This window comes from Bombus terrestris, chromosome 2 (assembly GCF_910591885.1).
Source record: "Bombus terrestris chromosome 2, iyBomTerr1.2, whole genome shotgun sequence".
Taxonomy (NCBI): domain Eukaryota; kingdom Metazoa; phylum Arthropoda; class Insecta; order Hymenoptera; family Apidae; genus Bombus; species Bombus terrestris.
Genome location: NC_063270.1, coordinates 16,313,654 through 16,328,415, shown reverse-complemented (window position 1 = coordinate 16,328,415; position 14,762 = coordinate 16,313,654). Strand labels below are relative to the sequence as shown.

Genomic DNA, 14,762 nt, shown 5'->3' with positions numbered 1-14,762 from the left:
TTAAATGTAAAAAATTAAGTAATGATTCCTCTCAATTAGATAAGGTGATTATAATAAACATATGCATAACCACATTATTAAAATAAATCTTTATTACATTTATCATTCATATCAATATTTACAGATCTCAGAAATTAAACACATATGTACATATAGCAGTTAGTACTCTCTTTGTTATGTTACCTTCACATACGATGACAATCTATAATAACTTTTGGAATAAAAAATATATTTTTTGGACGTTCAAAAAAGGAGTCCAATATTATTAAAAACTTGAATACTTTAAATTAAACGATGGTTAGAGGAAGAGACATGGTTATACAACGTAGATATAAATTGTAAAATATTAGAAAACAATATAATCATTTACAGAAAAGAAACATGATAAATATACCTAACATTTTATAATTATAGGAATACTAACGTGAGCTCATAAGTCTTTTGTTGCACCTATGAAATATTTCACGCACCATTATTGACTTTTGTATCACGTTTCATGTTACATATAAAAAGAATATTTCATCCTATAATATCCACCTCAGAGTATTTAATCATTTGAATCAACAATGGAATTACAAGTAAAAATAAATTACTTTTTCCAAAGTACATCAACACAGTTATCTTTCTACATTTTTATATCTTTTATATCTTTTACACATTTTAGTCACTATTTTTTTCATTCAAGTCAATTTTTTATTATGTATCAACAGAGTCAGCTGTTGGAAATATTTTCAATCTAATTCTTTCATCACATGTTGATAACTTTAAATTGTTTTTAAATGGTGATACCATCTAACGAGTTTTAAAATTAATACAGTAATCGTAATGTCAAGATTCATGATTCAGAATGCCTTTTAAATCATCTGGCAATGTATGTGTGATGTCATTTATTCTTTCTTGAAGTTTTTCCCTTACAGAATTGCCTATAGGTACTTCATCAACATAAGTCTTTTCTAATTTCTGCCGAATTCTAAGAATCATATCTACCAATTCTACTTCCTGTTTCCCTTGCACCCAGGTTTTTAAATCCTACAATAATGGTAATTTGTATAAGAAATAAAACAAATAAATATTTTTATTTTTAAAAACAGATCAAATTTTCATATTGAACGCGAACATACCGCTTGTGATAATGCCTCAAGTTGTATAACTTGTAACTTTTGTGATAACTCTGTGTATCTAGTATGAAACCAACCAGAAAAATTAGGTGAACGGAAAAATCGTCGATATAATCCTACCCAATCTCCTTTTATGCCTGTGGTTAATTGTGGCCCAGCACTACTTAAAGTAGCTAAGAAATCGTTTGGATTAAATAATTCAGGTATGGGTGTAGCCTAAAATAATTATAATATATGTATATTGTAGTTTCAACTGTTTAAAACATTCAACAGACAAAATGATAATTACTTTAAAAGGTGATATGTCCTTTTGTAATGGCATAAGACTTGCAATATATCTTTCAAGAGGTATCATAAAACTTTCAGTCAATTCTATCAAATGACGTTTTAAAAGAGCTGTTTGCACTTCCCCTGGCCTCTTTGTTTGGATACCTCTAAATAATTTCTTCAATATAGTTTTATCCTTCTGAAGGAAAGGTTTATACTGAGTATAAACTCCTGGCTTTGAATCTAATATTTTGAGATTCTCTGATTTCTTTATTTTGTACCTTTGATTCTCTAAAATATAAAAAATATTTAAATATTCTATGTATATACTGTTTCATAGAACTTACCATTACTAGTTCCATTACTTATTCTTATAATATGAGGCCAATGCTGTAGAGTTTTGGCAAAAAATGGATTTGTTACACCTAATATTACAGCAGGTGGTGATGGAGCATCTGTAGTATATTCTTTAAATTCAGAATCATGAATTGTAAAATAAGGTCGATGATCAGCACAATATTTTAATGGTGCAATCATCCTAAAAAATAGCATATTTTTTTATTTCATTTTCTTATTAAAATTATTTTTAACTATTTACGAAATATAATAAAATACTCACGCAATAAGTGCTTGGACCATTTCAGAGCAACCAGTAGGTGAACCAGCCATAACAACAATTGGTTCACTAAGTAATACTAGTTCCCATAATAAATGTACATAACTTACAACACTAGCTAAACTTCTAAACATATCTCCTTCATTGGCAGATGTTAAAATTAGTCTTCGAGTTGCATGAAAATTTGGCGCATGATCCATGGCAGCAATTGTAGGTGCAGTTGCTTTATAGTTTTGATTTGGAATATATGTCTAAAATATAAAGAATGAAAAATAACATATGGTGGAAATACGAATTACAATGTATCAACTTTTACCTGAAATAAAACACCTATAAGTGGTAAATGCACTACTTGGCCTGGTATTGGAGGAGGCCATTGATCAATTTCTCTTACAATAGCTTCCATCACTGCATTGCCCATTTCAAAAAATTCAGGTGCAATTAAAGCACACAATTCACCAAAGAGATTCACAAATGGCAGTTTTGTAATTATAACAATACTCTAGCATATAAATAAAGTTATTATTTATGCTTCAAGATTCTGTATTTACATCTTTATTATTTTAGTATATAAAACAAACCTTTTGGAAATATCCTCTTGGAAGAGACTTATCTTTCACTTGACGAAAGTATACATAACCCCAATAATAATCTTTATCACATTGTAAAAATGGAGGTGACTTTCTATCGTATTCTTTTAAGGCTTTAGTCTCTTGAAGGATGGCTCCACTCTGTCTTATTCTGACATGATATTGTGTATCTCCCATACAACCAGAGTTAGAATCGGGAAAAGCAAGATAACAAACATTAGATCTCTCTTGTTCAGATAGTTTGATATGAGATGGATATATAGCCTGTATAAAAGAAAAACAGATATCACTATAAATGTGAAATATTTATAAATAAATAATTGTATTCAAAATTAAATATAAAATGTAATAAAAGAGTACCTCTATAGCTTGACCTAATTCAAGATCAAAAGTAACAATACACATGCAATGTACCCAATTATGAAAACGTTCCCATTTTTCATATATCATTTCTTCTTGACTACTTATAGTATCCATTCTCCTAGTTCTTGAACAAGAGGCAACTGACATCTTATAAGAATTTGGTTAACATAACCACATGTATATATTAGGGAACATGTCACCTTGATATCTTATTAAGTGACAAATTTAAAAACTTCTGTTTAATTTATAACTTAATATATGTGTGTTATATTTCCTATAAAGGAATTTGGATATCTGAAAACATATTAAAATATTATGTTTTATACTTTTATGCTATATATTATATTATACAATATGTTAGCTTATATGCTCATCAATAAAGAACTTACAACTTTATTTAAGGTACACATTATTCCGTGCTTTTGGATTAAAATTGTTTTCTAGATAGTTTTTCTTTCTATTTTAATAATCTCATAATTACTTTTAACTTCAGCATATATATATATATATATATATACATATATTTTTACCCTGTTTAATGATATTTAAAAACATTTAATACACTTATGCACTTTGTTTACTATCATTGAGAACAAGGATCAAAATGTCAGGGAAGAATGTTAATTGAACAATGAAAAAACTTAGGTATCAAAAACACGAGGATCATTACATGTACACTTATTTCATTATTCTTTACTATTTACACACAATTGTTAAAATGCCCACGTGTTTTCCATCTTGTAATAATAATAATCTGCCAAACATGTTAATTTGATTTCGAAAACGATGGTGTAGCAATGAAAATGTTCATGAATAACGTTTACACCAGTACTTTTCTTCGATGAAAGTATCTCCGTATGTACGTATTTAACGTTTGGTTTCGCTTTATTGGAGAAAGTCTTCATAATGCTCAGTATCTATAACAATAGTTTCATAACCTCCCAAATCAAACATGTACGTATTTTCAGAAATTTAATTTATCTGAGCGCGTCAATCTTGTCAGATAACATCAAATCAAAGATATATTGCTTACATACAGATTGCAATCAGTACAATTCTACCTCGTACTTTAGTCCTGAGAGATTTGCTTATACCTTATGTCCCTAATAGTAATATTCAACCATAGCAGTACTGACCCTTTGTTAACTCGAATCATAAACTGATGTATGTATATATCTATATACAAATCTCAATAGATACCAAACTTGTTTTTTGCGATATTTATACTTTCCAAAATGTTTAAAGATGAAACTACAAGAAACAAACATAATTGTTTTATTTTTCGTTTTCAACCGCATTATATTTCATTCATTTCAGTTCCTTAAGAATATCGAAAAGAATACTAAAAATGTTAAGAACTATTTTCCTATCATTCTCGTTTATATTGTACATACATACACATAAACATTCAATTTTCATATTATAGAATTTTTATTTTAATGGATAATAAATTTTATATATATATATATATATATTAGAAAGAATATATTAATTTACCTATAACAATAAAGATATTAAAACTATCATAAGAAAATTATAAGTCAAAGTTTTAATTGTCAAGTATATTATTGTATAGGACATTATACGAATGAATTTCGTTAATGCATACATAATAAATATATATATGTTTCTTTATATGAATCAATAAATTTCTATTATACAAAGAGGAAATCTTTAATGATATGCGTGCACTATTCTACGCATGCATATTGCATCGGTATATTTCATATTGATCAAAAATTTATGATTTGTAACGTGATTGTAATATAAATATAGTTAAATACATATGTAGATTATATAAAATTTTTTACGAAACTGAAGAATTTCATTTTACAGTAACAAATCCATAATTAAAAAAAGTTCGTTTACTAACGAATACTATGCATTTAAATCATAATAGATTTACCCTTGCATTTATTTTCTAATTTATTTGTAATTTACTATTATAAGCTATTATAAAATGTTAGAAAGCAATATTGACATTAAATACAAGATATGCAAGTATTTATTCTACCTCTTGTATTAACTTTAATATTTCGATCAAATTTTATTGGAAATCGAAGATATTTCAATAAGCGAAGCTTCTATTGTTCTTTGCCAAAAAATTAACAGTAAAGTTAGTTACAAGAATGTTAAATTAAATTAAAATATATACATATATATATATATTACAACGTATCCCAGATTTCAACGGCAAAACTTGTGTAAATAAGAAAAGAATGTTATAAGAACATAAATAGTTTAAAACTTTACTAAGAAGTTATAAAAGAAATATCAAACACGAAGGGAATAGTATATAGCTATTACCACGATACAATGTAAGAATTATATCAGCAATATTTACATTTATTGTTAGTCTATTTTGGTGTCGAAGTCGTCAACAATTTCTGAAGGTAATTTCATGATAATTTCTGCCAGTACCATTGAATCTTTAGTAAGTTAGTGGAGTTCGTACGAAAAAGCCGCAATCATTTACAAATCGAGAGTATGCAGATATACATTTCGTTTGTTTCTGCAATAGAAATACCTGAACTGCTGTGAGAGAATATCAAAACGGGTTCCCTAATAGAAGAATTCAAAACATGTGGATGCAACTGGATAGCTGCCCGGTACATTATGGAGTACATAATATTTGTGAATTAAACAATTATTTTCCTTACAGATGGATAGGTCGAAGAGGGCCAATACCTTGGCTTCCAAGATCGTCTGAGCTCATGCCATTGGATTTTTGTCTACATTTTGAGATAGAATATTAGTTACTTTTGGAAATGCTAAAAGTATTATACTGTCTTCGACGGCCTGAGATAGCAAGCACAGCTCGCGTAAATAGAATAAACGTAAGTATTGGTGATCTATTCCTACATTTCATTATAGTAACCGCAAATCCATTACTTCGCATTTCATATTTTTTTTATAACTTTTTAATAAAGTGCTAAACGATCTATATTTATATAACTTCTTTTTTCTTAGGCCGATAAGTAAGTTTCGTACTGTAAGTTTCGTCGTTAAAACCTAAGACACCCTGTAGATATATAAATGGATCTATTATACTAACAATAGAGCAAGTGGATACGCCCCTGGGTGCACGAATCCGCGCGTGCTTAATCTTTGCGACTGTCACATTCTGTCAAGCCCGGTTGTCAGCCTATGCTCATCAGCCATGCTGTGTCTAACTGTAAAAAATAACTTTTAGCCATTAAGTGTCACTTGGTGCAGTTCCAAACTAGTAGATAAAAGACGGTGGCCTGCAATCGCGATCAAACATGTACCGTATCTTTCCCGATCTAATAACCGATACGGGTGTGTCTACGCGCGTGTTCCGATACGTGATCAAGTATGTCAGTCAGTTTGTAAAAGTGCAAGCTTGTAGCTGTAGCAAACATTAGGTTACCAATAAACAGTAAATTTCCTAACGATGTCAGCTGACATCCTGCAGGATAAGAGCGTAGCCTTGAACGGCAAGAATGACGTACCGGTAGTCTCGCAACCCATTACCAGGGGTGGACTTAGGGTTTACAAAATTGTTGTTTTGGGCGATGGTGGTGTTGGTAAATCAGGTATAATCCAATTTTATTTGTCATCGTTTAATTAGAAAAACATGTTATATCTCATATATATTATGGAAATTAATTTTTCAGCTGTCACATTACAATTTGTCAGTCACAGCTTTCTTGATTATCATGATCCAACTATAGGTAAGAGTTTATTTCATGTATGTTGTAATGAAAATTGAAAACTTCGAAAAATATCTGTAAAATTTTGTTCTTATTATTTCTTAACTTTTGGAGGAATATTTCATTTAATGTTCTTTCTTATTGACAGAGGATTCATATCAGCAACAAGCAGTTATAGATGGTGAAGCTGCACTTTTAGATATATTAGACACTGCAGGCCAGGTCAGAATTTGTTCTTAACATGGTTTCATAAGAAAGTGAATTCATCGTATTGTAATTTTATGTATACATAAATGTTATTTGTAATATAGTTTTTTTATATGTAGGTGGAATTTACAGCCATGCGTGACCAATATATGAGATGTGGAGAAGGTTTTATGATATGTTACTCTGTAACTGATAGACATAGCTTTCAGGAAGCTTTGGAATATCGAAAATTGATAACACGTGTGAGAGCTAATGAAGATATCCCATTGGTATTAGTTGGTAACAAATTTGACTTGCAACATCAGCGAGAGGTAAAACACAATTTTTCATTCTAACTGAGATTCACTGATTTTGTTAACATGAAAAACATATTATAGGTAACTACAGAAGAAGGAAAGGCACTTGCTGAGCAGCTTGGTTGCCCCTTTTATGAAACATCTGCAGCTCTTAGACAGTTTATAGATGATGCATTTTATTCATTAGTCAGACAAATTCGAGCTAAAGAAAGGTCAAGAAATTCGGTACGTAAACACAGTCGTTGGTGGCGGCTGCGTTCAATTCTTGCCTTTATATTTAGAAGAAAGCAAAGACATGTCAATAGTCATCATTATTCCCCTTAATCGACGTATTTGCATAGATATCTTTTTGATAGCGTTTGTTTTAAATTAACAAATTATGACAACATAAACAGTTTGGAATTCTACAGATTACACAACGAACAAAATTTTTTATGCTTCTTTTATATTTTATAACAGTCCTTCAATTTAGGGATTAATTCACTAATATCTCACTGCCTCATCTTTAACCCCATTATATTTTAAATGTAGTAATGGAAACATGAAATATAGACTGCAGTTCATTATTTTTATTATAAACTTTACACTAATAGCTTCTATTACATTGAGAAGCTATGTAAAAACTTATATGAAAAAAAGTTAAACATGAGATGATACAAGCAACAGGGATGTGATCTCCTAAAAAACTTTCAATATAACAGTAATAAGATGTTCATACTTAAGTATGAACTCTGTTCTCAAGATCGCTAGTTTCTTCATTATTATTTATTAAAAAAGGCTATTAATATTATTTACAATATATGTATTTTATCAGGAACAATAACTAATAACCGTAATTTAAGGCCTAATTATATTAGAAGTATCTTACCTTTGTTTTTTTAAATTAATATAATTGCAGTTTTTATTTAATATTTTCTCTCCAGTTAAAATTTTGATTATTGTTTTATAACTACTATTTTATATGACCAAAGAATTTGATATTTCATACTACATGAAATATTAAATGAAAATTTGTAAATGCAGAATATATAGTATATGTGAGATGAATAGAAAGTTTTGTAATGCTAAATAATTGTTATATTATGACAATTAATCGTATAAAGTTAAACTAAAATTTATTTATACCAATTTAATTATCTATGAAAAAAATGAAAATTATGAATGGTTTTATATCAAATTAAATTATTACAAAGTATACGAAAGTTATAATGATTTGTAAAGTTTACAAATGTTATTTGATGAAATCGCACAAAGTGAACAATTTTTAAAACTATATTTTCCAATCAAAAAGAGTATTTACACAAATATATTTTTATTTTTAAGAATTGAAGAGATAATACTAGTAATGTATTTGATTACATAGTAAGTCAACAAAATTTTATGTTCATAGACTAATAATACTTTTCTTTTAAGTTTGAGTTCTAAAAACTTCGAATAGTAAATCCACGCTGTGGAGAGTATTCTTTCGTCTTCGGTAAAAGAGATTTAATCATATGCTCTCGATTCTTCTCCGCTAGTTTTTTATGATGGTATGGACGCTAGGAGCACTACTTTCACTATCTGTCTGTTGTGATGGAATGTCCAATTGACAATGCGTCCAATTAGATAAATAATAATTGTGCAAAATCTCCGGTAGATATACGTCTAGGTAATGAATATCTTATATATTCATAAGAGAACATAGGATTGTTTTGTTTTCTCTTATCTTTCGGCATAGTAGAATGTGTCAACACGTGTGAAATTATTGACAACTGCTACTTAAACATAACTCTGTTACTTTCATTGACGATGATTTTTTGTATTTTCCTTACAGTGCCATATCTTTTAAAGCTGATTTGAAAAATCTGTTTCACATGCTTACAGTCATCTTTCTGTTAAGGTACTCTATTATTACAGAATACTTTAATGATCATATAGGTAATTCTCCATCATAATTGTAATTTTTTCACATTTGCCACACTTATGCCATCCGGTAAAGATTTTTTAATATATTTTTTTGCTAAATTAAAGTTTTTTACCTTCATACTTGGCATGTAGAGCACCATTATCTTGTGGAAAATTATTTCTATTCTAACTAAATGATTACCAATGAATATCACATAAAGACTAGTTTCTGTTTCTCTATATACTGTGGCTTTATCATCAATACTGATGCAAAATCTCAGGTAGATTTTGTATCTCCATGTCTGTTACATAGAGCTCCATTATCCTGTAGAAAATCATTCCTATTCACCAAATAATTTTATCAATGAGTATTATATGGACACATTTCATAGTATACTATGACTCTGCCATTAACAAAGATGATCCAACATATAATTGATAGATTCTATTTTGATGAGTTAAAAAGATATAATACAGAGTTTATGCAAATCGCCAAAGTTTATTTAAAAAGTAAAAATGCGAGTAGAATACTCTTTGATATTCGTCCACCCTGATTGCGTGAAGAATAAAAGAGTAACTTATTCGCCGAAATTACAAAAATATTGGTGCTCGCTAGTATTAATCGTACCCTCAAGTGTCTTCGCTTTCTCTTCTTAGAGCCAAAGGTAATAAGGCATCTGGTGTCTGCTCCTAGCGTTCAAAACTTCACGTTTTCTTACATTATTTATTAAATCTTTTAATTCTCGTGCAGCTTAAGAATACGTGATTTCTTTTTTAGTGCATGTATATTATAAATCAATTACGTTTAGTTATAAATTAATAGAATTATAATATACACTAGAACCTCGTTCTACAGGCAGGTCGGAAAATAAGGCGGTTCAAATAACAGAGTAGTTTCGATAATAGTTCATTATACCTTTGTATACACATACATAATTCGAATGTTAAGATTTAACTGTTAAGATTTCAACTGTTTCTTTGACATATTTTGTATAAATGCAAATGATCACATATATTAATATATTCGCTATAAGAATACGTGTTTGTACATGTACAATTGAACGTAGTTCGATTAATAGGGACTCAGCATTAACTTGTTGGCATAACGAGGTTCTATTGTTTTTTATATAGTTGCCAGATAATAGAACCAATCTATAATAGCATACAGTCAAGACATTACAAAAAAATTGTTAAATGTATATTTATATGTATATTAAACGTCTAGTCGTTACTTAATGTTTCCTAGTCAAGTCTTGCATTTTGTTAAATATGCAATAATTTACAATTTACAGACGCAATTACGAATTTTGATTGCAGTTTAAAGTGATCATTTATATGTATTTATCATATCTTATAAATATTTATACATGTTGGTATTATATTTGTTATAACATTTTATAAACAGTTTACTAATAGGAAACATAATTATTAATATTTAATCCATCATATTAGCTAACATAACAAATTTGAATATTTTGTTTTATAGAACAAGTACAAAGTATTATTGTCAAATCTGGTAATCAACTACATCAACACTAGCTTTGTACTAATACAGTAGAAAATATTAATAAATATAAATTACCTGAATGTAACAATTGAACATACAATACAAAATCTGTGTAATTTATGTACTGTGTAAAATGTGTTTAATCTTTAAAACTTTGTAATAATAAAAGGAGAGTATTTATCTGTTTTAGTTGCTAATGTAATATTTTATTTCTCTTTATATTTGTTTATAAACTAACGAATTTACACGTATAAAACATGGAAAAACAATGAAATGTAATGATATATTTATATGAAAATGGAATTTTTAAAGTTAACAACGGCGGCGAGTGGTGTCTTTGTCTGTCCATCGTTTGCTTAATATATCATATTGTATATGTATATAACCATGAATACCCAAAAATATTAGGAACTAGAAATAATATAAATAATGTTAATATATAGTATAATATAAATTCAAATTAATTCTGTATTTTAAGAAACACAAAAGAAACGCGTTTTACAATGACAATACAGTAAAATAATTAAATGTAAATTTATAACGTACTACCAAAAGAATTTTAATAGAAACAAAATTTTAAAAATTCTTTTGAGATTGAGCAATAAATTTGATACGATTGAAATAAATTTATGTATAATTAATGTATTTAAGTTGTGATTATGTAATATATTAATTGGAGATAACAAAGTACGAATTGTAATTGTTTTAAGTATATGGTCTTAATTGACGATTTTCGTATTCTGCACGAAAAATTTACGATAGTATTATATACAGGTCCACAATTATATGATAATTATTATAGAAAAATGGCTCATTTCGGATAACTACTTGAGTACATTCAATGAACTGTGACAAGATTTTAATTGTATTTCTGTTTATAGAAGAAATATAATATACAATATTAAAAAACATCCATTTTATTTATTTACATTCATTTTAATAAAAATACATATGATAACAGTATAAAGTAATGAACAAATGTGTTAAGTCATGAAAGCTTGATATATAATGTTTTATATAAGTAGAATAAATTAGTACTTAAGCAATCAAAGAAATAATTTTTTACTATTTGCTTAAAATATATATATTTTAATTTATTTAATTGTATTATGAAAGATTGTAAATATATTGTTTGCTTTTAAATTTCTATTACTACTTATAAACTAATGATTATAAATTGTGTAAAGTACTCAAAACTCTTTTTGTTTTGGAAAAAGTTATAATACAATTATATTTAATAAATGTTTGACACATATTTTTTTTAATCGCTGTGCGAAATACTTTTTGATCTGTTATTAATCTTCAGTGGTTCCTCCATTTGGATGTTGATCTCTTCCACTTTCTACTATATTCCCATCCGTGGTTTCTGTATTTCCTGCTTTGCTATTTTCTATATAAGTCGTAATAAAAATAAAATAATTCATTTATTATTTTAAGATACCACTTTCAGATAAATGTATATCATACACATATATATTAAAAAAATTACCTATGCTTCTATGTTTGTATTATAACAAATTGAACAAATACTTACCAACTTCTACATTATCCTCTATGCCTCCATTTGAATCATTATTCTTTTGGTTCTTTGGACTTGTTTGAGCTGAAAGTCATATAAACTAAGTTACTACTTTAAAATGAAATGAAATAATGAAATTATTTACGAAAGTTTGTAACATCAGTTCATTTTACAAACAATATTTCAATAGGCTCTATATTAGTGAACCCTCACCAATTAGTTATATTATCAATACATATATAGTAGCGACAGCATTTTATGATGCATACTAAATCTAAATAATAAATGAAAGTATTGCACACTGTATTTAAAATGTTTAATACTGATATACCTTTTATTTCTTCACATATCGATATAAATATGAAGACTAAAATTTAAGATCAAATATTGTAAACATAAGTAAATAGAATAAATATTCTTTATACTCTTTAATAGCTTACACTAGCGACGAGAATGGTATTACAATTTAAAATCATAATCTATAATCTCTTTATTATTTATGTTCCATTTAATACTTTTAGTTTAGAGTAACATATTATATATGAGAATTTATTTCTATTCACACATATTCACATCTTAGCCATTACTGTCTATTAAGTAGATAAAAAGTGCAATATACTTATTAGAAAGTCATTTGATTCAAATCTAACAATAGATGCATCAAAAATACAACAATTTTATATACACAATTACTGCATGAGTGTTTTTATTTCTGTGGCCGCCTTCTTCTCTCCTGAGATAAGAGAAAAGTATCACTATCTTTCAGCATTGTAACAGAGAAGCGAGGACTTAGGCGCACAGCGCCAGGTGGATCTTTTGGAAGAATTGGAATTCCATGGTATTTCAAACCACGCTGACCAACTAACGATATTCTTATAGCTGATTCCGGAACAGGATCCAACTGAATCTTGTTAATTACTTCTCTTGTAGCTAAATTGACAAACCGCCAAAATATCACATAAAGCTAAATCAATTGACAATATGCAGAAATTAAACATAATGGAGCTGCATTAATGTTTCTATTAGCATCATCAATATGCCAGAATAATTTACAGAGTTATTATTAAAACAGCTGTTTTAAGAGGTACAAATGAAATATAATTCTTTTATAATTTCAATAGAATAGCATCAAAACAAACTATTTAAATTACAAATAATTCAAATCATTTTTTGATTTTAATTTTACTTTATATACACATAGTATCAAATAAGGAAAAGTATAAAATAGAACAAAATACAAGAAATGTACAAGGTAAAACTTACGTTGTAAGGTAGGTGGAGCTTTCTTTTCAGGAGTTAGATTGCATGTAAGCTTAATTTTATCAAGATCATCCTTTAGCTAAAAAGATTTGAATATGACAAGTATAACTTATTAAAAATGTTATGAAATTTTAGAACTTTCTACATTTAATGTTATACCTGTTCTATGTCTTCCTGCAACTTTTTATTTTCATCTCTTGTTACATTCAACTGTGAATTAACAGTTTTTTTTTCAAGTCTTAATGTTTCCAATGTTGTAGTTTTAGTAGCATCTAATTTGGTTAGCGAATCCAATTCATTTTTGCACATATTCAAATTTTCATTTAAATCATCATTTTTTTTCTTTAACTCTTCTTGTTGTTCTAAATGTACATGAAGTGATGCCACTTCATTTTCTGCATTTTTGTATCTCTGTTCAAAACTTTTGCGTAGTATAACACATTGATCTCTTTCCTCAGCACTGAAATATAATTTTGACACAAATATTAATAGGTATAGTCTACCACAACATAATCATATATTAATATAGATTTAGATGTCAGTTGTTAAATCAACATTAATAAAGATGTAATGTTTTCCAAACTTCAAGATGATACATACAACTTATCATGAGTTATACAATGTTGACACTTTTGTTATAAATAAAATTTAAACTTTAAAAAATAATATAAAGTAAAGTGCAGCTTGTAAAATGCAATACATTGATTGATATAAAATTGTTTCATAAAACAATACCTAATTTTAAGTTGTTCATTCAATTCGTCGATTTGTCTAACTAATTCGATATTTTCAGAAGATAAAGTCCACCAGTTGCAAATAAGCATTAAACAAGCGGCGAGAAGTCCGCCAACAAGGAGGGGAGGACATCGGCCTCCTCCGACTCTCATACTGTCAATTCCCATTCCTTACTTATTATATGTTATATTTTATTTAACAGATACACACGTGTGTGTTGTAAATTTGCACGTGCATGAAAAATCAATTCTCACTGCATGTCAGTCGTATTCTATTCGAACAACGAGATGAAGAGGAGTAAATGGTCTTATCAAGTGTCATGGTCCATTACTTACGATTAATTCAAAGTGATTAAAAAAATAGTGCTTTTTTAACCTCTTCTCTCGGTTAGGCCTTTTTCTGGTAAATTTCCACGAAATTTTTGTGAAAATAAACACGTTTAACGTGTTGTGGGCGTATCTACTATGCACTACCGGTATTGACAACGGTATATGTACATTTTATCATAAAAAGTACTAAATCACGTTATATGTTCGAGAGTCGCGACTTTTACCAAATATTAAATGACTTCATTTATTTATTGGCAAACGTGACATCGGCGTTAAAACGAGTTAAAATCAATGCGATATATTCATCATGCTGGAATAACTAACAGTGACGACTAGAGAGGCATCTAACCATACTAACCACGCAATAACACATGTACGTCACACATGCATTGCATAT

At 28.1% G+C, this 14,762-nt stretch overlaps 3 protein-coding genes across 9 annotated transcripts; 1 reads left to right on the top strand and 2 right to left on the bottom strand.

The window, feature by feature from the left end:
* Window positions 1–70: 70 nt before the first annotated feature.
* On the bottom strand, window positions 71–4,119 carry LOC100650593 (protein DENND6A). Of its 2 annotated transcripts, XM_012320276.3 has the most exons (10): window positions 3,988–4,119; window positions 3,344–3,871; window positions 2,952–3,248; window positions 2,583–2,855; window positions 2,318–2,503; window positions 2,005–2,252; window positions 1,733–1,923; window positions 1,408–1,676; window positions 1,122–1,334; window positions 71–1,029 (listed from the first exon to the last, which is right to left on the bottom strand). In XM_012320276.3, the coding sequence occupies exons 3-10, from the start codon at window positions 3,099–3,101 to the stop codon at window positions 829–831; spliced, it is 1,731 nt and encodes a 576-aa protein (XP_012175666.1). In that variant the 5' UTR covers window positions 3,102–3,248; window positions 3,344–3,871; window positions 3,988–4,119; the 3' UTR covers window positions 71–828. The 2 variants fall into 2 exon arrangements, with proteins under 2 accessions (XP_012175666.1, XP_003393951.1); XM_003393903.4 differs by having other exon boundaries at window positions 3,344–4,119.
* A 1,271-nt stretch (window positions 4,120–5,390) lies between these two features.
* On the top strand, window positions 5,391–11,433 carry LOC100650716 (GTP-binding protein Rit2). The gene is made up of 6 exons (XM_020868346.2): window positions 5,391–5,791; window positions 5,925–6,511; window positions 6,593–6,649; window positions 6,777–6,850; window positions 6,955–7,146; window positions 7,213–11,433. Exons 2-6 carry the CDS (start codon window positions 6,370–6,372, stop codon window positions 7,453–7,455), a joined length of 708 nt encoding a protein of 235 aa, XP_020724005.1. The 5' UTR covers window positions 5,391–5,791; window positions 5,925–6,369; the 3' UTR covers window positions 7,456–11,433.
* Window positions 11,424–14,732, bottom strand: LOC100648123 (Golgi membrane protein 1). Of its 6 annotated transcripts, XM_003393963.4 has the most exons (6): window positions 14,037–14,732; window positions 13,461–13,761; window positions 13,305–13,380; window positions 12,798–12,971; window positions 12,057–12,125; window positions 11,424–11,912 (listed from the first exon to the last, which is right to left on the bottom strand). In XM_003393963.4, exons 1-6 carry the CDS (start codon window positions 14,201–14,203, stop codon window positions 11,818–11,820), a joined length of 882 nt encoding a protein of 293 aa, XP_003394011.1. In that variant the 5' UTR covers window positions 14,204–14,732; the 3' UTR covers window positions 11,424–11,817. The 6 variants fall into 6 exon arrangements, with proteins under 6 accessions (XP_003394011.1, XP_012175657.1, XP_020724003.1 ...); XM_012320267.3 differs by lacking the exon at window positions 12,798–12,971; XM_020868344.2 differs by lacking the exon at window positions 11,424–11,912 and having other exon boundaries at window positions 12,727–12,971.
* Between the last annotated feature and the right edge of the window lie 30 nt (window positions 14,733–14,762).